The 25,949-nt window shown below is 41.8% G+C and overlaps 1 protein-coding gene and 1 non-coding gene across 6 annotated transcripts; one reads left to right on the top strand and one right to left on the bottom strand.

Annotated features, from left to right (window-relative positions):
- Positions 1-956: 956 nt before the first annotated feature.
- Positions 957-19,912, top strand: ADNP2 (ADNP homeobox 2). 5 transcript variants are annotated; one of them, XM_024754846.1, is made up of 4 exons: positions 958-1,243; positions 11,449-11,538; positions 14,633-14,694; positions 15,192-19,912. In XM_024754846.1, exon 4 carries the CDS (start codon positions 15,369-15,371, stop codon positions 18,465-18,467), a length of 3,099 nt encoding a protein of 1,032 aa, XP_024610614.1. In that variant the 5' UTR covers positions 958-1,243; positions 11,449-11,538; positions 14,633-14,694; positions 15,192-15,368; the 3' UTR covers positions 18,468-19,912. The 5 variants fall into 5 exon arrangements, with proteins under 5 accessions (XP_024610611.1, XP_024610614.1, XP_024610612.1 ...); XM_024754844.1 differs by lacking the exon at positions 14,633-14,694 and adding an exon at positions 12,044-12,192; XM_024754843.1 differs by lacking the exon at positions 14,633-14,694 and having other exon boundaries at positions 957-1,243.
- TRNAE-UUC (transfer RNA glutamic acid (anticodon UUC)) lies at positions 6,254-6,325 on the bottom strand. The gene has a single exon. It is a non-coding gene; the product is annotated as a tRNA-Glu (tRNA).
- Positions 19,913-25,949: the final 6,037 nt, after the last annotated feature.

Raw genomic sequence — 25,949 nt, 5'->3', positions numbered from 1 at the left:
GCACGTGGGATCTTCATTGAGGCACATGGGATCTTTAGTTGCGGCATGCAGGATCTAGTTCCCTGACCAGGGATCCAGCCCAGGCTCCCGGCATTGGGAGCGTGGGGTCTTAACCGCTGGACCACCAGGGAGGTCCCCAGCTCACCTATTTAAAGTGCACTTACTAAGTGGCTTTTAGTGCGTTCACAGAGTTGTGCGTACATCGCCACAGTCGAGTTTAGAGTGCTGTCATTATTCCAAAAGGAAACCCTGTTCCGCATAGCCATCACCTTCCAGTCCACCTCAGCCTTAAGCAACCAGTATTCTCCTTTCTGTCTCTATAGATTTGCCTGTTCTGGATACTTCATACACATTGAATCGTATAATATGTGGTCCTTGGTGTCTGGCTCCTTTCACATAGCATAATGTTCCCTCACACAGGATCTTCGTTGAGGCATGTGGGAGCTTTCGTTGAGGCACGAGGCTTCTCTTTAGTTGTGGCTCATGGGCTCAGTAGTTGTGGCCCACGAGCTTAGTTGCTCCACGAGCTTATGGGATCTTCCCAGACCAGGGATTGAACCCATGTCCGCTGCATTGGCAGGCAGATTGTTAACCACTGCGCCACCAGGGAAGTCCCCTTAGCCTATTTTTAAGTTGGGTTTTTTATTTGCCTTTTAATTATTGTTATGTATTTTGGATATAAGTTTCTTATCAGAAGTAAGATTTACAAATATTTTCTCCCATTTTGTGGATTCTCTTTGCTTTTTTGATGGTTTCCTTCAAAGCAGGTAGGTCTTTAATTTTGATGAAGTCCAACTTATCTATTTTTTCTTTTGTTGCTAGTGCTTTTTGGTGTCATATCTAAGAATCCATTGCCAAATCCAAGGTCATGAAGATTTATGCCTATGTTTTCTTCTGAGAGTTTTAAAATTTCACCTTGTGCGTGTGCATGTATGATCCATTTTGAGTTAATTTTTGTATATGGTATAAGGGAAGAGTCCGACTTCATTCTTTTGTATGTGGAAATCTAATTGTCCCAGAATAAAAATTACTCTGCTTTACCAGCCCTGTTTTTAAAAATTTTATGTGTGTGTGTGTATGGGTATATGTACTTATTACAGTTTTGTTTTCTTCCCTTTTAAGGAAAATTTCAAAAATGTTTCAAATTCCCGTGGAGAATCTTGACAACATCAGGAAGGTACGGAAAAAGGTGAAAAGCATTCTTATGGATATTGGGCTTGACAGCTGCAAGGAGTTGCTGAAGGTAAGAAGGCATTAGTAACAGATTAAGAGAAGACAGTAATATTGGAGATACTGGGGGTGGTGAGATTTGAACTGGGAGGTTTTGGAGAATGGGTAAGATGCCTCAAGATGGAAATTGCCAACTCTTGAAATGAGGCGTGGGAATAGCATTCGTTTTTATTCATGTCTTTGACTTAAAGTGGGCTACTTTAGGCTCTTCCAGTTTTTAACGTTACTTTTAGGAGGGACTGTTCATAGTCATTAGTTGCAACATATTTTTGTTTTTGATCTTTGAGGGGAGTGTCTTGAATTACATAAATTATTTTATCAGAAGAAAACTAACTCAATTTTGTCAGAGTGATCGTCAAATGGGGTTGCATGCTTGTATGATAGGGTTGTTTGTTTTCTTTTGTTTTTTTCTGATTTGTGAGTTTAATACATTCAGTCTTACAAAAGTTTAAAAATTAAGGTCACAGTCACACACTTTATTGATAAGTTATGTTCTCATATAATTTTATCTTTTCTTATAACTGGAGAATATATGGCCGGCATAAAGAAATAAAAATTGTTAAATAAAGCTTGCTTTGTAGCTTTATAGCCACTTATAATTCTATGCATGTTTAATTCATAGCTATTGAAATAGGGACCGTGTCTGCTTTGAATTTTTCAGACTTGTGAAGAATTCGATTCAAGGTGTTACTGGCCTGGGAAGAGTTCAGTTTCTTAATTTTCAAATCTCAGACTTTGAACCAGATTGACTTTTATTTATAAAAAGGTGTTCAGGTGTTCTGATGCTGAAAGACCAATACTTAACCAGGATTCTCATTAATGGTCAGAATTGATTTTTGCTCTAAAGTAAAATCTCTCAAAGGTAGACCTCAAATAGTTGTCTTCAAACATTACCACCCCAGAGAGATCTTCCCCCTAAAATGCTGCCCTTTTCACTTTGTTATCTTACCTGTTCTTTCTTCAGAGCTCCTGCAATACCTGATGTTATTTGTTTATCTGTATCCCTCACTTGAATGTAAGAAGGCATGCACCACATTGTTTGGTTATCCACTCTATTACCTGTACATGCTTAACATATATATATTTTTTAACAAATATTTTTCAAGTGAATGAATGAAAGTAAAACCCAAGTAGAGAAGTACTTTCAATAACAGACTGTGCCTGAAAGTTTATTTGGAAATAAAAGGTTGGAGGAGATACTGAATTGGAAGCTCTTAGACACTGTTGTTCAAGAACAGTCTTAAAGTGAGAGCACTGTCATTGTTCCTGCAGCTCTGTCTGTAAGTCATACTTTATGCATGAGGAAGAAAGCAGGATAATCTTTTGGAGACAGGTTTGAGAAGGTAGGTAGTGGACACATAGTCCATTAATAATAGATAAGTATGTGAGTTTAAGTAATATTTGCAGAGAATATAAAAATAACAAGCTAAGAGCACAATATATATAGACTGAGGAAATTTCAAATGATAATGTATGAGAAAATTTTTGGAATGGTGCCTGGCCTGCGGTAGATGCTCAAAAAATGTGCCCTGAAGGTATAGCAGTGCCTTCAGTAACAGACTGAAACTCTCTTTGGAATATTTGGGGGATGAAGGCGTGGCTTTCACTTTAGTCCTGGCTAGCAGCTAGTGGTGTGGCCTTGGGCACATCTGTGACTCTTTGGGCCTCAGTGTCCTCGTTCCAAGGAATGTAGAGAGTTAGTCAGGATACTTACCCTTGAAGGGGGTTGACAGTCTAGCAGGAGCTGAGACAAACTTGAAACAGTCATAGTGAGAAACAGACGGATCACTTCTAGCTGAGGAGGCTAGAACAGCCTTTATGGAGGAGATGAGATTTGAACTGTTTTTTGTTTGTTTTTATTTGTGTATTTATTTATTTATTTTTGGCCGTGCCGCATGGCATGAGGGATATTAGTTCCCCAGCCAGGGATAGAACCTGTGCCCCCTGCGATAGAAGCACAGAGTCTTAACCACTGGACCGCCAGGGAAGTCCCCATGTTTTTAAAGATAGGGTAGGATTCTCCAGTGGAATTAGAAAGAATTATTTCAGGAACATGGAATTTAGAATGACAACCCAGTTGATTAACCCCCATCACACTAGGCTAAGTGAATTCAGTTTTTTAAAAAACTGTTCTATTTGGAAATAATAATTCAAACTTACAGAATAGTTACAAGAATAAAAATAGTACAGGGAACACTCATTACTCTTTACCCAGACTTACCAGTTGTTAACATTTTCTCCCATTTGCTTTAATATTTGCACACTTTTGCCTGTGCTGTGTGTGTGTAGTATTTTTCCCTGAGCCACTTAAGTAGGTTGCTTATCTCATGACCCTTATTACCTAAATACTTAAAGTGTGTGTTTTCTAAGAATAAGATTAGTCTCTTATATTGCCACAGGATGGTTATGAACTTAGGTAAATTTAACATGGATATGACATTTTTGTCTAATCATTTATAGCATTATTCCCCCTGTCAGTGGTGGACCCAATTTAGGGTCAGGTATTGCCTTTGGTTGTCATCTCTCTTTAGTCTCCTTTAATGTGAATTTACTTTTTAAATGGAATTTTTACAGAATTAGTTTTATTTTTAGGTAAAATGCCAGAAACAACTAAAATTTTTCATCCTGGAGTCCTTTGTTTTTGACATGGCGTAAAACTGGACATTCCTCACTAACTTGCTTCCTCAGTCAGCCTAAGAATTGTTTACTCATCTGAATTTGTTCAGGACTGTTTACTTTTTCTTTCCAAGACTATAGTGACACAGAAACATACATACTTTACAAGAGAAAAGTAAGAGATTTGAATGGCATACCAGAATTGTTAATTAACTATTGGGTTAAATTTTACTATTTCTTTTGGGGGAAAACTTTTGTTTTATTAATTTGTAGTTGGTCCTATATTTTGCAAAATTTTTGAAAATTCAAGCAATGTAGAAGTTCATTATAGAAAAATTAGAAAATATACACAGACTTAGAGGAAAACTATGACTCAACTGTAAACCGTTACCCCAGAATCCCCATGGTAAACACTGTTATATCTTTCCAGATTTTTAGAAACAGGACATGATCTATCTATAAAATAATACACTAGTAGCTTTGTTCTTACTTTTCTCTGAATCTCATATGAAGAACTTCTTTCCACGTCAAATGCATTTATTCTTAATCCATTGTATTATTTAGAGTCTCTTGGTCTCAAGCAACGAAAACCACTACTGACCAAGTTAAGTTAAGCGAGAAGCAATTTATCTGAAGTCTGTGGGTGCTTACAGAGAGTCAGCCCTGGGAACACCTGTCCATGTGGTCCTTTCCGTTTCCTTAGCCAGCGTTTCAGATTTCATAGTGAGAAATCACTCTGCCTTCTCTGATTTCCAAGGTATATACGACTCCACTTATCCTAAGAGTTAGGCCCTCAGATCGTAGGCTGTACAGTTCTTGTCAAAAGCCTGGCTGAGAAAAGTGAATCTTAGGGGAAATAGGCTCTTCCAAGAACCTTATCTCCTTTTCTAAAAATAGATCTAAACCCTGCTACTCCTTAGAGTATCTTGAGGAGTTTTTTAAAAAGTTAACATTTGGGGGCTTCCCTGGTGGCCCAGTGGTTAAGAATCCGCCTGCCAAAGCAGGGGACATGGGTTCGAGCCCTGGTCCAGGAAGATCCCACATGCTGCGGAGCAACTTAACTTGTGCGCCACAACTCCTGAGCCTGCGCTCTAGAGCCCGTGAACCACAACTAACTGAGCCCTCGTGCCACAAGCCCGCATGCCTAGACCCCATGCTCCACAACAAGAGAAGCCACTGCAATGAGAAGCCTGCCCACCACAACGAAGAGTAGCCCCTGCTCACTGCAACTAGAGAAAGCCCACGCGCAGCAATGAAGACCCAATGCAGCCAAAAATAAATAAATAAAATAAAAATTTAAAAAATAAAATAGGGCTTCCCTGGTAGCGCAGTGGTTGAGAGTCCGCCTGCTGATGCAGGGGCCGCGGGTTCGTGCCCTGGTCTGGGAGGATCCCACATGCCGCAGAGCGGCTGGGCCCGTGAGCCGTGGCTGCTGAGCCTGCACGTCCGGAGCCTGTGCTCCGCAATGGGAGAGGCCACAGCAGTGAGAGGCCTGCGTACCGCAAAAAAAAAAAAAAATAAATAAATAAAATAAATTAGATCAAGATATTAAAAAAAAAGTTAACATTTGATCAGTTAAATTAAAGGCTACCTACATAATTTGGAGGGCACTGTGCAAAATGAAAATGCAGGGCCATAGGCACACTGTCCCAACCCACAGCAGATGGGTGACTCCCAAGAGATTGCAGCTTCTGTGCCAGGATGCTTCTGTTGCCTGGATCCAGGGTGGGCTCAAGGCCCCAAGTTATCTACCAAACACCTTGGTGCTGCCAGTCCAGGGCTGGGCTGGTTACCACCTTCCTCCTCCTCTCCCTGGGTCTGCCTGGCTCCCACCGGGGCGACTGGGGAATATGGACCTCTTGACAACTTGGTTATTGCCCCAGGTGGTGGACAAGAGTCTAGGAGTGGTTGCAGGGTGAGGGGAGTTTGGAGGGTTGTGGAGACTGAGAGCAGGGACAGAATCTGTCCCAGGACAGTGGAGGTAGGACCATGCGTGAGCTGACGCTTCAGGCCCCTGACACATGCTCCACGGTCCTATCAGACTTCACTTTATAAAACAAATTCAAAGATGAAATTATTAACACTTTCAAAATGCTGACAACAGGGATTACACCCCAGCACTGGCCTGTCTGAGCACAGGGCTCTGTGCAACTGCATTGGTCGTTTTGAAAACTTTCCGATTTTTTAAATTTAGTTAAAAAAAAAATTTAGTTATTTAACCTCATGTTGAAAATATTATTTCAGTATGTAGTCAGTATGAAATAATGAAATATTTTAACCTCTTTTTTCTCTTAAATCCTCCAAGTGTATTTATAGAATTTTTTTATTATGGTAAGATATATATAACATAAAATTTGCCATTTTAGCCTTTTTTTTGGGCCATGCTGCACGGCTTGTGGGATGTTAGTTCCCTGACCAGGGATCGAACCTGGGCCCCAGCAGTGAAAGCGCCGAGTCCTAACCACTGGACCACCAAGGACTTCTGCATTTTAGCTATTTTTAAGTGTACAATTCAGTAGCATTAATGATATTAACACTGTTTTGCAACTAGATTTTCATCATCTCAAACAAACTCAGTAACCTTGAAGTAGTAACTCCCCATGCCCCACCCCAGCCTCTGATAAACTAATCTACTTTATGTCTCTATAGATTTGCCTATTAAAAATATTTCATGTGAGTAGAATCATGCAGTATTGGTCCTTTTGTGACTAGTTTATTTCACTAGCTTAATGTTTTCAAAGTTCATCTATGTGTGGCATGTGTCAAAATCTTAACTCCTTTTTATGGCTAAGTAATATTCCATTATGTAGACATACACCACATTTTATCAGTTCATCTGTGGATACACACAGGTTGATTCCATCTTTTGGCAGTTGTGAATAATGCTGCAGTGAACTTTGCCTCACAGGGATCTGTTTGAGTCCCTGTTTCAGTTTTAGGGTATATACCTCAGAGAAATGCTGGGTCATGTAATAATCGTTTAGCTTTTTGAGGAACCACCTAACTGTTTCCACAGTGGCTGCACCTTTTTCAGTTGCCACCAGCCATGCATGAGGGGTCCAGTATACCCACAGCCTTGTTAACATTTGTTCTCTCTTTCAGTCTCTCCCTCTTTCTCTCCCTTCCTCGCCATTGTGGCCACTAATGATGTTGAGCATCTTTTCATGTGCCTATTGTAGTTTTTTGCCCATTTTTAAATTGGATTGTTTGTCTTTTTGTTGTTGAGTTGTAGTTTTTTATGTATTCTGGATATTAAACCGTTACTAGATATGTTTTGTAGATATTTGCTCCCATTCTTTTTACTTTCTTGATAATATCTTGATGCACAAAAGTTTTAAATTTTGATGAGGCCCAATTTATTTGTTTATTTATTTATTTATTGCGGTACGCGGGCCTCTCACTGTTGCCTCTCCCATCGCGGAGCACAGGCTCCGGACGCGCAGGCTCAGCGTCCATGGCTCACGGGCCCAGCCGCTCCGCGGCACGTGGGATCTTCCCGGACCGGGGCACGAACCCGCGTCCCCTGCATCGGCAGGCGGACTCTGAACCACCGCGCCACCAGGGAAGCCCGGTCCAATTTATTTTTGTGTTTGCAATGCTTTCTATGTAGTATCTAAGAATCCATTGCCAAATTCAAGTCAAGAAGATTTTCTCCTTTGTTTTTTTCTAAGAGTTTTATGGTTGTAGTTCTTTTTGTTTAGGTTTTGATCCGTTTTGAATTAATTTTGTACATGGTGTGATATAGGGGTCTAACTTTATTCTTTTGCATGTGGAAATCCAGTTGTCCCAGTGCCATTTATTTGACTAATTTTTCCCACATTGAATGGACTTGGCGGCCTTGTAGAAAATGATTTGGCCATAGGTGCATGGATTTATTTCTGAACTCTCAATTCTAGTCCATTAATCTTTATGTCTATCCTTATGTTACTATTACACTTGATTACCCTAGTTTTGTGATAAGTTTTGAAATTGGGAAGTGTGAGCTCTCCAACTCTGTTCTTTTTTTTTTTTTTAACATCTTTATTGGAGTATACTTGCTTTACAATGGTGTGTTAGTTTCTTCTGCACTTGCCTTTAGTGTGTTTTCGATTACCTTCATTATTTTACACAGGTTTCCCCATGTAAAACCCTAAAAGAAGTTTTTTTTCAGAACTCACGCTAGGAGAGTATGTGGCATGTCTTGAGTGTGCTGGACCCACATCAGGGATCGGTCCTGACCATCCTTTTCATTGCTTGGTCAGCCTCGTTAGGCAGGCCCATCCCTTGAAGCTCATTAAAGTGTAGAGGAAACTAGTACTGGGTTGCTTGATTTAAAAAAACAAAAAAACAAAAAAACACATGTAATCAGTGGGAAAGTGGAAGAGACATTGGATGTTCTTTCTGTGTATGATGTGTGTGTTGCTTAGAGGAGAGATTTCTAATGTATGATGTGGACCCTTGAGGAATCATGAAGTTATTAGGGATACAATTTCTCTGGTGGCTGCAAATTCAAATGAAGCATTGTCTGAGAATTGAAAGTAATCTCTCCCATTAAATTACTGTTATATATCAAATGTTCATAGATACTGAGGTGATTAATATTATCCAAATTTATTTAAAAGTATTACTCTTCCTATCAGCTTTTGTCATCCTCTGTTTTCTCAATTAACAGCTATCAAAGATACAAATACTGTCTGATGGAGGCCAGGAACCTTTGAAGAAGCGGTAGGGAAAAAGGGGATTAAAAAAAGAAGGTCCCTACGTTAGAGTTTCAAAGTATCTATCAGATTTATTGAGGGAGTTTGAGATAGAAGGAATTAATGTTGACTGTCTAGTAGAAGTTTGGATCCATGATCATTTTCGCCTTTTTGTCACCTTGTGGGTTATTACCTTGTAAGCCTTTTTTTCCTACCAGTCTTGCCTTTGGTGCAAAAGCTTGACTACTCTAGCTCTTGCTTCTCACTGCACTGCACCACGTTCCTTTCTGTGCTGTTCTGCTCAGAGCTGCCATTTCTGAGGCAACTAGTGCACTTCTTTGCATCAAGTTACAGATTAGATGAGAACATTTCAACCAATGTTTACAAATTTGGGGTTGCTGCATCTAAATTAGGGAAGCTTAAACAAAAAGAGTGCACTGAACCCACCCCATGTCAATCTTCTGAGACCTATATATGTATAAACAGATTTTTAAAAATGTGTTAACCTATGTTTCTACATCTTATGTACAAAAATATATTGAAATATTCTTAATCCATTTATTTCCTAATAATTGTGGTTTTTTTCTTACTAGCTCTTTTTTTCCTGCATCTGACAATGGAAAGCACTCTTTCCTTTAAACCCTTCTCATCGCCTGTGATAGAACATTACTGCTTCCCTCTTCCTTTTCCAGTATTTTCTTATGAAAAATTTAAGCCTACAGAGATACTGAAAGGCTTGTACTGTGAAAACCCATGTACCTGCCATGTAAAGTCTACAAAATTAACATGAATATATAGCTACACTCATCATTTTATCTTATTTTTTGATGCATTTCAAAGAACGTTGCAGGCATTGATAAATTTGCTGTTTTTGTATTTGAAGTGAGACTTTCGTAGACAGCATATAATTGGATTGTGGTTTTTAACCCAATCTGACATTCTCTACCTCTTATTTGAGTGTTTAGACCAGAGGTAGGCAAACTATGGCTCATGGGCCAAATCTGGCTTGCTGCCCATTTTGTAAATAAACTTTCTTGGAATACAGCCATGCTTATTAGTGTTTACATATTGTCTATGGCTGCTTTTGTGCACAACGGTGGGATTGAGTAGTTGTATCAAACAGAGACTGCGTGGCTGTCAAAGCCTTAAATATTTATCATCTGACTCTTTACAGAAACAGTTTTCCAGCCCCTGTTATTTAATGTGATTGTTGACATGATTGGGTTTAAATCTCCCATCTCACTGTTTGTTTTTACCTATCTCATCTGTTCTTTGTTCTTTTTATTCTTTTTCTGCTTTCGTTTGGATGAATATTTTTATGATTACATATTATCTCCATTTCTGGCTTATTAGCTATACTTTGTGGGTACCTTCCTCATATAATACTGCTTCACATATAGTATACAGCAGCATGCTTTCATTTCCCCTTCCAGCCTTTGTGCTATTGTTGTCATATATTTTACCTCTATATATGTTACAAACCTCACAATAAAAGCAGTGTTCTATCCAATTTTTTTTTATTTTATTTTTTTTTGCGGTACGCGGGCCTCTCACTGTTGTGGCCTTTCCTGTTGAGGAGCACAGGCTCCGGACGCGCAGGCTCAGCGGCCATGGCTCATGGGCCCAGCCGCTCCACGGCATGTGGGATCTTCCCGGACTGGGGCACGAACCCGTGTCCCCTGCATTGGCAGGCGGACTCTCAACCACTGCGCCACCAGGGAAGCCCCATATCCAATTTAAGTCCTTGTAATAATTTGCACTTTTCTCTAGTTCTGAATTGACATGGTAGCAATGTATTAGCCTAGGTATAGTCCAAGGCAGATGTGATATTAATTGTCATTCTCTGGCTTAACTAATTCTTTATTTTATATTAAAATAGTCTTTAATTATTAAAAAACCCCAGTAATATATACTGTGAAAGTTAGAAAGTACAGGTTATCATTTCTTTAGAAAATAGAAATATTAAATGCCACGTACCTACCATTCAGAGATTTAGCTTTCTCTTTATGTGTGTAAACATATAAATGTGTGTAGTATTTACCACAGTGAGCTCATAGCAGTCACTCTTTTTTATTGCATGCTTTTTCAGTTACCTTCATCTTTCTGTGTCATTAAATGTTCATCCTATCTAATACCCAGTCCATATTCAGATTTCTCCAGTTGCCCCCAGATATTTTTCACACTCTGTCTCTTTGAAGCGGAATTCAGTCTGAACCCTGCTGCATCTGGCTTTAGGGTCTCAGAGTCGCGTCCCTTTCCGTCCTGCCGTCCCTGTGGTGTTGTTAGCCACACACTGAGCCCCTACGTCACTCCCCACCCTGACACTCTTCTCCGTGGTGCTCGCGCTGATGGAAGACAGTGTCTGCTCATGCAGTTTCTGTCTTTCAAAACTTACTTGTGGGAACCTCATCTGTTTATTTCTTATAAAACTGTAACTTAAAAAAAAAAAATATATATTTATATATATATTTGAATTTACGAAAGACTAAATACATGGAAAAAAATCCAGCACCCTAACAAGTACGGCCAGGAAGGAAATCAACTCTGTAATAGGATGGTTTAATGAACTGCAATCAAGAAAGGATGGGAAAGGAAGAAAAAAATGTGCATTGAATTTAAGACACTGTAAAAACTCAGAAGACATATTCACTTATTATTCAAGTGTAAACTCAGTAAGTACTTGGTATAAATTAAAAGGCCGCTGCTGAGGTACAAAAACTGTAATATTAACTTGGATTATTTCAGCATTTTCCCCAGGTCTCCAGCTTGATGGGAACTCTGTCACAACTTGCCATGGGCTGCATTTTCATTTCACTCTTCCCAAGTAGATTTCTTAGGTGCCAAGTAATCCCATCAGGTTCTAATTAAATATTTCTTTATCTTCTGAAATTATGTAATAATCTCTCTTTTTCTCCCTTTTTAAAAGGACCTTAAAGGCTTTGATCCAGGAGAGAAGTACTTTTATAACACATCATGGGGAGATATTTCTCTCTGGGAACCTTCTGGAAAGAAAGTGGTATGTATTTTTATTTTTGATTTTCATGTTTCCTAAGAACTTGGGGGTAAGTGTCAATTTAGTTCATATGTTTTGGGGTTGCAGGTGAATGAATGGGAGGAGGAGGAGGTGTAGTGTAAATATTCAGGGAAGTAGAAAGAAAAACAAAGTTAAACGTTTTGTGATACAGGATTATTGATGCTTTGAGAGTTTTCCGCCTATCAAGTTGGTAAAGTGATGTAGTGAAACTATTATTTGTCCTTGATTATTATATGTCCCTGATGTAAGAAGGGCTTCTGATTTATATAACTATTCTCAGTAAAAAGAAATGTCATGACTTTATATGTAATGAAGGTATATCCTGGTTTTAAAAATTAAAATAAGAATATGGAGTTTGAATCGAGGAATACAGTTTATAATAATTTGAAGCCTCACACTTAGGCAGATTCGAGCTAAAATATGTGACATACCGCTGAATTCTCCTTCTTAAAGTGTTTTCTTCTGGAAAACCCTTCCTGCCCCCCAGCCACTGGACTATAGCACCTTCATCAGCGTCAAACCAGCACGTCCCAGATATGACGTCACAGCCTCCCCTCACCGCTCCCCCACCCCATTTGGCCAGACCGTGTTGACCTTGTTGGGAATTCTGGCTTTAACAACAAATTCCTGTAGCCAGTGAGTCATTTCTCTGTCAGAATTTTACTTAAAAAAATTTCCGTTGTCACCTTGTCCTCCTGAGTCCTGCTTTCTGCCCTGTTTTGTGTCTCTTATCCTCCTTAACCCGGAACTCCCCTCTCTACCCACAGATACAGGGTTCCTTGAAACTGCTTTGATTTGGTTATTCTGCTCAGAACAGCTCATAGCTATTCAAATATGCCTTGTTTTGAAGACCTTGGCTTTGTGAATATTTTCTTGGGCCTCCCTGATTTTTCTCATCTGAATTCTTAAAAGATTCTGTAACATAACATGCAATATAATTTATAATTATATGCTTTTCATCAAGAAACATATTTTGAATTCCTGTTACAAACTAGGTAAAACTTTTGAGTGCTTGATACAAAGAGGTGAAAGTTAGGGTTCTTTTCCTCAGGGAGTTTATGTTTTTGTTCGGGTAAATAGGGCCTGGCATAAAAAGTTAAATAACAATATGAAAGAGTGGAGATTGAATTTGTTAAGTAGATACCATATTGAGAAAAAAAACCAATAAACCACTGTTGCCTGGCATGGTGGAGGCTGTGTTGTCTGCTCGTTTTAGTACCTTACCCCTCTCTGTGCCGTAGGTAGCTTCTTGCTTTAATTTGTCTCTGGGTAATAGGATATGTGAACAGAGACAGTTTCGGGCACCACAGCAGAAAAGTGTGACCCTGCTGGATTATGTGGCTCATGCTGCACAGAAATGAGATGTGTTGGACTTTTGGGTTTGGGACTGAGACGCTCAGGTTATATCAGGTGATGGAGCCCAGCTGTTATGGGACCTGAGGACGAGGCCTTAGGCTGACGGAGAGACAGGGACTATCACGGGGACAGGATTTCCACCAGCACCCAGAACAGCTGACTCCACTTCTTTTCTGCTTCTCTCCTGGGTTATTTTTTCTAACTCTGTAACAGTGAACCAAGGTCTCACGCTCAAATTGTTTCTGATTGGTCACTGTCCTAGAACTTTCACATACAAGTTTTTCTCTGAACATTTTGTCAGGGATTTTGTGCTTATGGACTTACTGTTTATTTTCCATTTTAATAGGTTTGTAGTGGTATCTGCTCTGGTGTTAGTTTGCATTTCCCTAGTGACTGATGATGTTGAGCATCTTTTCGTGTGTTTGGCATCTGGATACCCTCTTTACTTTAAAGTATTTGATGCTTAAAATGTTTTGCCAGTTTTCTAAAAATTGGGTTATATGTTTTCTTACTGAGATTTGAACATGTCCACAAAAATGATTCTGGACACAAGTCCTTTATTAGATATGTGGTTTGCAAATATTGTCTCCTAGCCTGTGGTTTGTCTTTTTATCTTTTAAACAGTGTCTTTCAAAGAGCAGATTTCTTACTTTGATGAAGTCTTGTTTATCATTGTTTTCTATTATGGATCATACTTATGGTGTCATATTTAAGAAATCTTTTCTTAACCCAGAGACCTGTTCAATACTAACAGATAGTAACAAGTTGTTAGTAAGTGCTATTGACTCTTTAACTGGCTGTAATTTTCATTAAGTATCTGGTTTCCAGTACAGCGTTTTGTGGAGTATAAGATGCACCATTTTAAAATGAACCACTAATGAGACTAAAGTAATAACTTCACACTTAAGCTGTGTTGCAGCATTGAACTGTCAGTTGTAAGGTGTTTTCAGATTTCAGAGATATTAAAATATGGGGGGAAGAGTGTGTCAGAATTAGTGAAAAATGTTTTTTTTTACTTTTTGATCTGTGGTTGGCTGTTGCCCTAGGTTTATTATAGATCCTCCTTGAAGTGCCAGAACCTGGGATTTCTAATTGCTGGGAAGGCAGTAGTAACACGTTGTTGAATGAGTTTGGGTGATTTCTCTGACCAGTGACCCAAGAGGAAAACTGTATGACTAGGAGAGAAGGTGACAAAACCCACAGGAGGGGAGTACGTGTATGTGTGTATGAGAGAGAGTGGTCACGAGAGCACAGATCTGGGAAGGAGCGGGGTGGCCTGTGGCCACTGCAGTAGCTGGAAAAAGGGTTGCAGAATGGGAAGGCCTCTGCCCCAGCGTTTAACCTGTCCGCACCTTAACCTTCCTCCTTTGTGAAACTAGGGCCCGTGTTTCCTGGGGCACCAGCTCTGGGGTCCGGAGGCTGTCATACTGCTCCAGGTTGTCAGACCAGCAAGGTTTCCTGGATGCTAGAACAGACTGTGCTCCTCAGTTGGCCAGCTGCTGTACAAATGTCTGTTCTTGTGCCCCAAGCTTGTTGAATTTCCCGTATTTGCCTTACAGAGAAATACCGTACTGTCAGAGTTACAGTCTGTGGCCTGAACTCACCTCAGGATTATTCACAGTGAGTTAGGCACAGTCCCTCTTTCTTCAGTGCTTGTCGCATGGTTTATCGGCTACTTGCTTGTGCCATGCGCTGTCTTTGTGTCTCCTGCCTTCTCCAGGAATCTGGGAAATGGAAGACAGTGATGATGGAGTTAACAATTTGCAAGTTTGGTTATATTAGGTAAATTCCAGAAGTTTTAGAATTTGGAGTAAAAACAACATTGGAACTAAGAGAAGTGGGATGAGAAGGGGAGACAATAACTTTTTCGTGCAGAAAATTGAGTTTATTTTAATTAATTCAGTTAGGACTGCATCAATTCAAAGTATAGGACTAAGTAATGAGATTTGTGGTTTAATGGCTGGCTTGGAAACAGGGTTCAGCTAGCTGTGATTTTGGGGCCAAACTGTGTTTGTATGGCCTACATGCTGAGAATAGTTGTTACATTTTTACATGTTTGAGAAGGAAAGAAATTGAAAAGAATACTGTTTTGTGACATGTGAAAATTTGAATTAGGGTCTCTAGTGTTATTTACATGTTGTCTGTGGGTACTTTTCCCTTACAACACAGCACTAGATCTAGCCAGTTAGAAGGAAAAGAATCATATACTTGTCAACTGTAGAAGGTGTAGCATCTGATAGTTTTATTAAACTATGCTTGACTTTCTTTTCTTTTAACAGAGATATCGAACAAAACCATACTGTTGTAGCCTCTGTAAATACTCCACAAAAGTGCTTACTTCATTCAAAAATCATTTACATCGTTACCATGAAGATGAAATTGACCAAGAGCTGGTGATCCCTTGTCCAAACTGTGTGTTTTCCTCTCAACCCAGAGTTGTGGGAAGGCACTTCAGAATGTTTCATGCACCTGCTCGGAAAGTCCAGAACTACACTGTGAATATTTTAGGTGAAACTAAATCATCTAGGAGTGATGTGATAAGTTTTACATGTTTAAAGTGTAACTTTTCAAACACTCTGTACTACAGCATGAAGAAGCATGTGCTGGTAGCCCATTTTCACTACTTAATTAATTCCTACTTTGGCCTGAGAACTGAGGAGATGGGTGAGCAACCAAGAGCCGACGACCCCCGTTCTACAGAGAAGATGCCCCCATCCGACAGGTATTACTGTAAAAAGTGCAGCGCCAACGCCAGCAGCCAGGATGCTTTAATGTACCACATCTTGACGTCGGATATACACAGGGATTTGGAGAATAAGCTTAGGTCTGTGATCTCAGAACATATTAAGAAGACTGGACTTTTGAAGCAAATGCATATTGCTCCAAAACCAGCTGCACGTGTGGCTGTACCACCCAACAGCAGTGCTCCGGGCATCCCAGCCACATCTCCTTGCTTCCATCTGGCCTTGCCACAGAACAGTCAGAGCCAAACTGTGGTACAGCCAGTTCAGGGTGCGCCCCCCCCGGTGACTGTGGCCTCGGGCGCTTCTGGAAGCCTCACCCACTCCCCGCCTGCCGTTGCCCAGTCTCATGTGACTCTGGTCTCCAGTCCTCTGCCAGTGGGCCAGAGCAACCTCACTCTGCCGCCCTCAACACCTCAGCCTGTCTTTCTGTCTCACGGAGTTCCACTTAATCAGGCAGCAAACCCTCCTGCGTTGCCCTTGAGTCAGCCAGTGGGACCTGTAAATAAGTCGGTCGGAACTGGCGTCCTCCCCATAAAGCAGACCATCCGCCCGGGGGTTTTGCCCCTCAGCCAGCCTGTTGGGCCCATAAGCAGACCAGTTGGGCCTGGAGTTCTTTCGGTAAATAGACCTGTTGCGTCCGGTGTCCTTCCTGTCAATCCCTCTGTCACCCCTGGAGTTCTTCAGGCGGTCTCGCCAGGGGTGATTTCTGTGAGTCGGACAGTCCCGTCAGGGGTCCTTCCTGCGGGACAGATGACCCCTGCTGGGGTTATCCCTTCAGGACAGACAGCAACTTCTGGGGTTCTCCCTGCTGGCCAGGTGGTTCAGTCAGGGGTTCTCCCCATTGGCCAGACAGCGCCATCGGGGGTGCTCCCCACTGGGCTGACAGTCCCGCCGCGGGTCCTCCCTCCTGGCCAGACGGTCCCACTGAGGGTTCTCCCTGCAGGCCAGGTAGTCCCACCTGGGCTTCTTCCTCCCAACCAGACCGTCTCGTCAGGTGTTCTCCCTGTGAACCAGGGTATTAACTCTGGTGTTCTTCAGCTCAGTCAGCCTGTGGTGTCAGGCGTCCTTCCTGTGGGCCAGCCAGTGAGGCCGGGGGTCCTGCAGCTTAATCAGTCTGTGAGTACCAGCATCCTGCCTGCTCATCAGCCCGTCAGACCCGGGGCTTCGCCAAACACTGCTTTCCTAACATCAGGCTCTATTCTCAGACAGCTGATACCCACAGGGAAACAAGTGAATGGGATTCCCACATACACGCTTGCCCCAGTATCTGTCACTTTGCCTGTGCCCCCTGGAAGTGTCGCCACTGTTGCCCCCCCCCAGATGCCCATCCAGCTCCTGCAGTCGGGCACGGCTGCACAGATGGCCAGCTCCATGGCCAGCCTGCCCTCCCCACCAGTGGTGGTAAATGCCACTCAGAATATGTTCGTTCAGCCTTCTTCGTCTGTGGCAGAGGCAAATCAGGTGCTCAAACAGGCAAAGCAGTGGAAAACCTGTCCAGTTTGCAACGAGCTCTTCCCTTCCAATGTCTACCAGGTCCACATGGAAGTGGCACATAAGCACAGCGAATCCAAATCTGCTGAAACACTGGAGCCGGAAAAGCTGGCGGCATGTGCACCGTTTCTAAAGTGGATGAGAGAGAAAACAGTTCGGTGTTTGTCCTGTAAGTGCTTAGTCTCAGAGGAGGAGCTTATCCGCCACTTGCTGGTGCACGGCCTGGGGTGCTTGTTCTGCCCGTGCACTTTCCATGATATTAAAGGCCTCTCAGAGCATAGTAGGGCTATGCACCTAGGGAAGAGGAGACTGCCCGTGGACTATAGCGACAAAGGATTTCAGCTGGATGTCGATGCCAATGGCAGCCTGCTGTTTCCCCACCTCGACTTCATCACCATCTTGCCCAGGGAGGAGCTGGGTGAGCGGGAGGTCTACTTGGCCGTGCTGGCTGGGATACACTCCAAGTCACTGGTGCCCGTGTACATCAAAGTGAGGCCGCAGACCGAGGGTGCGCCCGGGAGGCCTGGCAACCAGGCGCTGACCTGCCCTTTTTGCTTTGGCACCTTCGTGACGGCTGAGGCGTACGAGCTGCATCTGAAGGAGCGGCACCACATCATGCCAACGGTGCACACGATTTTGAAATCCCCGGCTTTCAAGTGCATCCACTGCTGTGGGGTTTACACGGGCAACATGACTCTGGCAGCCATTGCCATACATCTGCTGCGCTGTCGGAGTGCTCCAAAGGACAGCAGCTCAGGCCTGCAGGTCCAGCCTAATTTTATTGAGAACAGTGAACTGCTTTTAGTCAACGGTGAGGTGATACACGACTCCAGTTTTTCCGTGAAGAGAAAGATGCCTGACGGCCAGTTTGGGGCTGAGGAGCAGAGGGAGGGCGAGGAGCGGCCTGTCACCACGAGCGCTGACACAGAGCCGTCCCTGGAGAAGGCGACGAGCGCCGTGCCTTCTAAAAGACAGAGGAGCGAAAGCAGGACGGAGGCGCCCCTTGTTCACGACGACGCTCTCCAGGTTTTAGCGTTAAATCCTAAAAGATACGAAGACCGTTCTTACGAAGAAAAAAAGCAGTTTCTTAGAGATTATTTCCACAAGAGACCATATCCCAGTAAAAAGGAAATAGAACTGTTATCCTCACTCTTATGGGTGTGGAAAATTGACGTGGCTTCATTTTTTGGAAAAAGAAGGTATATTTGCATGAAAGCAATAAAAAATCACAAGCCTTCTGTACTTTTAGGCTTTGATATGTCTGAACTTAAAAATGTTAAACACAGATTGAACTTTGACTATGAACCACAAAACTTGTAAAAAAAAATTAGGAAATCTGAAGTACTAGATACTTAGTAGTCTTTTTCAATTGAGATTTTTAAAAATGTTATTTTCTTCACTGTATGTTGAACTAATCAATTTCAGTGGTCTTTATGCTGCTCTTTAGATTTATTTCAGGTGCTCAGAAAGACTTCTATATAAAGAACTGAATAGTTCTTTCAAATTTATTGTTTCCTGCAGCTTGATTTTGTAACAGTTGTTTTTCATTTTTTCCTCTGTCATGTAAATTAAATCTTTTGATATTTCATGCATGCCTTGTTTTCCCAGTAGTGTCAGTATCGTATGATAAAAACTGAAATCTATATATGTTTGTTTTTCATTTAAGGAAATTTCAGCTTGTTTCAGAATACTTGATTAACTGCGAATTAAAACTGCTCTCCCTCAGCTTCACAAGTAGCAGCAGATGATACAGTAAATGTTTAGAGAAGTGAGTAGAAGCCCCTGTGACATGTCTGGTTCCTTAAGGATGCACTGCATTAACTTATGCTGATTTCTTCTTGTAAGGTATTTGCTTATTAGATTATACTTTTGATTTACGTTTTTTCAGGTTTGTCCTAACAGCTGTTTTTGATTGTAACTCAGAAAACCAAATGTTTTCATTTGTTAAAAATATACTGAACCTGAAGTCTGGTATTAAAGCTTATAAGTCAAGAGTTATTTTACAAATAAAGTAATTCTGTAGGTACAAAAATACTTCTCAGTGTAGACTTTTCCCCTCTTTTTGATACGCTGATAAGTCTTTTCTCCATTCAAAGATATGACAATAAATCTTTAGTGCCTTTAGAACAAACACTGAAAACACACACACAAGCTCTCCTCCTAACCTAACTGTTCATAAACCAGTGAAAGGGAAGGACCGTGTGACTCAGGAGTAAAATGTTGACCCCTGGGTGTGGCTACTAACTGAAATATAAACACAGGGTTGCAGGGACGAGGTGAAATGAGTAGACCGGAGCTAGTCTCCTGGCTGGTGTATTAAATCTCTATTCACTTTGGGGAAGTGGGCTTTCCCATAGCCTAGTTGTCCAGGTTCATGGGATGGGGTATTGCGAAGGAGCTCGTGTATTACTCTCCTTTGGACAGCTAAGCCTCGGTTTTTTCACACAATATAAAATGACATAAAGCACCAGAAGCAGTAATGGAGGCCATCCAGTTTAGGCCTTAAGTCATAGTGCTGATGATACACAGCAGAGGCCCCTGTGCAACATACTGGCAGATAAGACAGTCCCCGGGAACTGAGATGATGTCACCGTCCGCATTTTAAAGTGCAGCTGCATGTCGCTGTAATGTGCGTTTTTGAGGCAGTCGTGAAACGTGTGTGCTTGTTGGAGTGCTCGGCTGTAAATCCAAGGAGCTTGTTCAAGTTCATTTTTTACCTGTTGTTTTCAGAGTGTCTATTTTGAATTAAAACTTCTTACACCGCTGCAAGTAGAACTGTTTAATTCTTTCAACTGTTAAAACATCACGGTGACTCAGGAACAGCCTCAACGTAGAAGTAGATACCATATTTGTTTTCTAAAAAACATTACTTGTCATTGTGAAAATAAGCACAACCCAAAAGGGCTAACTAATTACAGGGTCACAAAATGGATGTGGCTAGAGATCCTTGCCGTGTCTGGCAGTGGCTGGGAGTCGGCCTTTCTCCAGGTTGTGCTCTGTGCTGGACGGCGCAGCTTGCTGTCTGCATGGTTTGACCCTCCCTTCTTCAGTTGTGCACGTTAGGGGTTCTGTTGGCACTGGGGCCTGATCATTCTTTGCTCGGGTGACTGTCCTGTCCACTGCAGGATCGGGGCAGCATCCCTGGTCTCTACCCTCCAAGTCAGTAGCGCCTCCACCCGCCCCCCCCGCCCCGGGCTGGCAGATGTGTCCCTGCCAGGTGTCCCTGTGGGGCAGCATCAGCCCTTGAGGAGAACCACTGTGATGAAGGAATTCCGATTTCTAATTGTATTTCAGCTTTCGATGTGGAGTCTTTTTATACTACGCTAGTTACTGGTTATTAAGTAATGTTTTAGGCTTATGGATCAAAATTTGATATAAGCTGAGCTTCAAAAAGTACGTGGGAGTTCTTGCAAATGTAAAAAATGAGTAAATTTATTACTGTTTTTGCCTCTGCCGTGCGGCATGCGGGATCTTAGTTCCCTGACCAGGGATCAAACCCGTGCCCCCTGCAGTGGAAGCGTGGAGTCCTAACCACTGGACTGCCAGGGAAGTCCCTAAATGTATAATTTGAAAATGAAAAACTAAACTATAGATTAATAGTGGTGGAGGTTTTTTAAACTACTCCATTAAAAGATTAGAAATTGAGAAGGAAAGGAGACAATCCTTTTTATTACCACGGTTACGAATAATTGTATACTTTAAAAAATTTTGTAATCTATGTAGCGTGAACTCTAAAAATATTTCATATTTGGAGACACTGCTTGGGAAAGATCCTCCGTGTTCTCCTTGCTGCACGTAGTAAAGCCTCCCTTCTCCTACCCTCTCCACCCCCAGATTACATATTTGAAGTCTATTCAGTGAAAGACAAATTAGAACGTAGGATACTATTTTAGCTTCTGAATTCTGTTAACACATCCTTGTTTTGGATGTGTTATTTTTTAATAACTAGGAATCACATCACTTCATTTGTTGCAGTGACTAATAAATGAGCGACAGTAATTCAGGAGTGCTCCAGAAAGCTTTTTATCCACCAAATAACAGGATAAGCACCTTCACCACCCACGCCTTTGCTTAATTCTTCTTTTGATCACTGCTCTCCCACGCAGCCCTCAGCATGCTGCTTCCAGAATGAAAGTGCTAGCAAATCTCAGTCTGTTGGATTGTGCCTAAGCAACTCAGCTGAGGAGCAAGTTGGCTTTGATTTCACCTTGTCCTAAGGCCCATGAATGTTTTCTCTAGAAAGCTGCAGGCGAATGAAGTACAAAGGGCCAAATGTGGACCCTACAGCTCTCGAGGACAGTAGGCCTCGGAGTCCAACACAGCTGCAGGAGTACCTGCCTTCAGTTTCTGTGATGTGGGCCACAGGGCTGGCATGAGGGCAGGCAGACAGCAGAGGTGGCCATGTCGAGGACAGTGCTGGGTACAAGGGCAGTGTTGGTACCACAGTAGCTTGAAGACTACGTGGTATACGTGGTGTCCGCCCACTCTTCCCCCTTCACCCTCATCAATGAGATCAAACAAAACATAGCCAATCAGTGAAGAGGCCAGGCCGGTCCTGAAAAGCCCACAGGGGCCAGAAGACCCTCATCCACATACCACCAGGTAACCACAGAAACTAGGCTTCTGCACCACCGCACTGGACTGGCATTCCCGGGCCAAGGAGCTCTCCCAGGAATTCCTGGTTCGGGTGGTTCTCAGGAAAGGGCTGTTGCTCGTATGAGACTCGTCAGTTGGCCTCCCTGGTGTTGTGGACACATCATCCTCTCCCTCAAGCTCAGGCCGGTTCAGTCTCCCTTGCAGAAGCCATGTGGTTCTGGTTCTTCATTCAGTATTGAAATCCTACACTGTGCTGTAGTTGGGCAGCAGCTGGGCCAGGCCTGCAGTAGACGGTTGCTCTTCTGCCCCCGAGTTCCCAGGGGTGTGTGGCCAGGGAGGGCAGTCGCCCACCTCCTGTTACCCTTTTCCAACAGCTCTTCACATATGATGATTATGTGCAACTTTCTAAGAGTTCACTAAAGAAAGCAACAACCCCGACCAATTAAGAAAAGAAAAAACAGCCCCAAAACACTAACCTAGTTTTTACATTGTTTTTAAACAGACCTTCCTAGTAGATAATAAACATTTATCCACAGTTTACTATTGCTAGGAAATGGGCTGAGTATTTTAAGGACAATGATAAGGATCTATTTAGTGCTTACTCAGCTGTGCACAGCTGACATGCATTTTAACTCTCAACCATCCTACAAGGTAAATGGTAGTATCTCGTTTTGCCTAAAAGGAAACCAAGGCATGGAGAGCTTAAGTAAGTTGGCCGAGGCAGGGAGCTAGTTAGGTGAAAAGAGCTAGGGCGATACCTGAGGGCTGAGCGCCATGCTCTTAGCTGGTAATGATACATTCCTCTGTTCACGTATTTCCCCATTTAAGCCTCATAATACTCTTATGATGTAGGGTTTATTTTACCTGCATTTTAAAGATGAAGAAATGGGATCCAAGGTAGAGTGACCAGCTGTACCAGTTTACTCAGGACTGAGGGATTTCTCTGAACTTTCAGTACCCAAACTGGGAGCATCCAGGCAGGTGGGGATAAGTTGGTCACCCTACGCAGAGGTCAGTTCACCCCCCACGGTGACATGTCCCTTAACTGATGCAGTACTGTCTGTAATAAATCTCTGTCTGCTCTCTCTAGACGCACACGTAGCCCTTTAGGTGTCGAGATGTACAGGGCATTCTGATCCTAGATGGTTACAGCACCAACAGTAACAGTGCCCTCTGTGTGCCAGGTATTGTTCTAAATGCTTTGCGTAATGAACTCAATGACATGATGTGTTGTGAACGAAAAGTGAGAGGAGGGAAGTCCTGGTTAGAGCAGCAATAAAAGAAGTACACACAGATTTGCTATGTAGATATCTTATAATGTCTCCCCATGTTACTAAATAGAGTCCCTGCTGAACTAAGGAATAAAAAATCCAACTACGAGGCACTGCCAGAAAACTTTTCTTTAGTTTTTAATATTTATTTATCTATTTGGCTGGGCCAGATCTTAGTTGTGGCATGCGGGATCTTTGTAGAGGCATTCAGGATCTTCAGTTGCGGCATGCGAACTCAGTTGCAGCATGTGGGATCTAGTTCCCTGACCAGGGATTGAACTCGGCCCCCCTGCATTGGGAGCGCAGAGTCTTAGCCACTGGACCACTAGGGAAGTCCCACTTTTCTTTAGTCTTAAAAACTTAATTTCATTCTCTTACTGATAGTTATAATTTTAATGTTCTCAAACCAATTCCTTTTTCATAGGTGCTGAGAGTAAATATCTAAACATGCATTCCTTAACATAAAGCTTCACCTTGTAGCACACCTGCTGATTTATACTTCTGGAATCTGTTTTTTTCTGTTATGCAGTTATTAAATCTCAGCTTTAGAATTTTTCTAGCTTTTGATAACCTGTCCTAATTACTACTTAGTTTTTAAAATTTAAAAGTTAAAAATCAGATATCTAGGAGGGTTACCTTGTAAAGTAGATTAAAATCCAAATCAAAATCTGTTGTATCTGACAAGGATCTCTTAAGGCCACCATATTGGCAGGTGGAAAACAAACACTAACGCCATTCACTCAGATGACCTAGCTCACTTTTTTTTTTTTTAAGTCCTTATTGAATTTGTTACAACATTGCTTCTGTAGTATGTTTTGCTTTTTTGGTCAGGAGGCATGTGGCATCTCAGCTCCCTGACCAGGGCTCAAACCCTTGCATCGGAAGGCAGTCTTAACTACTGGACTGCCAGGGAAGTCCCCTAGCTCACGTTTTGAGAGGGAAAATGTATATAACGCTGCTAAAAAGTAGCTAACGCTTGTTTTTCACAGCCCGTTAAAGGAGGTGCTTCCCAAACCACTTTTCTTTATCCGACTCATAAAATCATGAGCAGTGTCCGTTTACTTTTAAACAAACAAAAAATTACATAAATTCCTTTTCAGAAGGAAAACTTTAACAATTAAAATTTAGAATTTTATCAATATTTAAATTATAGATCAAACTTCAGCTATATAGGTATGTTTGCTATGAACAAACTAAGATCATGTGGTCATACTATCAAATGCAAATTCAGAATTAGTTGTCATAAATGAATATATTTTTTCAGAAATTAGTTGCTTAGAGTTTACAGTCCACGATACGGAAAGTTTAATATATTAATTTACCATTTGCCTAAACATAATCTGGAGAAAATTGGATAATAGCAACGAATAATGGTTCGGTAGTTTTTCTTAAAACAATGTTTCTATATAGATCTATCTTGAGCGTTAGTTGAGTTGTAAAATCCGTAAAAACAACAGTTTTGCTAGAGTTTATAGATAAGTTGACTCATTCTGCCTCCCCAATCCTCTGTGGAGCAGCTTTCAGAATTGTTAGACTGAAGACCCAGAAAATCCTACACTGACTATGAAATAGTGATACTGACACACATACACACACACAAGTTAATATGATATCAAACTTAGACTACATCTCACAGATTCTAAAAGGAGTCTCCATGCAGACTTAGATTTAAGGTCTTCTCATTACAAGGAAAGCACCTTTGGTCCTGAAAAGGACAGGAGATTCATCCTCAGTTTGCTGTTGTCTTGTGGAAGATGTCTTAAGAATTCTTAACACTGGAAAAGTCATGAGATCATTTTAAAGAAATTATGCATTTTGCAGGGAAGGTAATTTTTGGTTATTTTTAAAATTTAATTTTGTCTAGATTTTATATGTGCTTTCAAATAACTAACTGGAGTGGCTACGTACATCAATAAGACAACTTACACAAAAGAAGGAGGGCAGCTGATGCAGGAATTTCTGAAGCTCCCTGGGGAAGCCTAAAGTTTAGCCGGGCCAGTGGCTCCTCCCCACTCCAGTCACATGACTCCAGACATGTTAGCAGAGGCCTTTTCACTACGTTCAGCTCTAAGGTGAGTGCCCTTCTCATAACTTACCAGAAGATCAGTAGCCTCGCACCAGAACTCACATTGTTACCACAGTATTTCTTGGTGCCCTGTTTCCTTGTTGCCTTATATTTCACTGCTGACCTTGTTTTTCTTCACAGGTGGTGGTAGTGACCATCTTGGTCCAATAAGCCACTAATTTAGAAGTAAGCAGGATACACATATATCAACACCCAGTACGTAGAATTTTCTAACCATATCCTAGCTGTTGGCATTGCCAATTTTTTGGCCTCTACATAACATTCTGTGTTAGATGATTTGATGACTGAAGGTGAAGCTGGGATACTAAAAGTACATGTATTGTTACAACATGGAATCAACTCAGAATTTTAAAAACGAAAATGGAAAATCTTGGTAAATTCATTATGAGATCTGTTCAGTAATCAAAGTAGATTGACATTACTGTGATTACAGGTTCTTATCTGAGTCCAACTTAGAAATGAATCTTTAAATACATGTTTAGAACTGCACACTTTTTTCTTTTTGGCTGTGCCGCGCAGCTTGTGGGATCTTAGTTCCCCGACCAGGGATTGAACCTGCACCCTCCGCAGTGAAAGCCACTGTACCGCCGGGGAATTCCCAGAATTGTACACTGTTGTCCAAATGAAACATATCTTGTTTCCAGGATCAAATAATGTCTGAGGGTTGCAGTGTAATTAAATGATATCCTCAGTCTAATTTCTCAACACTTAAGAAGTTCAGGGTGTGAACTACTTAACCGTACTCTGCCATCTGAGAAGCTGTGCCGGTTCTGGCTGTACTTTGCCTGTTTTTCCATTCACAAAATGGCAGGTGGGGAGAGGTGATTCCTTCTGTGTTTCATAAGAAAT

This window comes from Neophocaena asiaeorientalis, unplaced genomic scaffold (genome assembly GCF_003031525.2).
Source record: "Neophocaena asiaeorientalis asiaeorientalis breed wild unplaced genomic scaffold, Neophocaena_asiaeorientalis_V1.1 scaffold124, whole genome shotgun sequence".
NCBI classification, from domain to species: Eukaryota; Metazoa; Chordata; class Mammalia; order Artiodactyla; family Phocoenidae; genus Neophocaena; species Neophocaena asiaeorientalis.
This window is presented reverse-complemented; position numbering and strand designations above follow the sequence as displayed.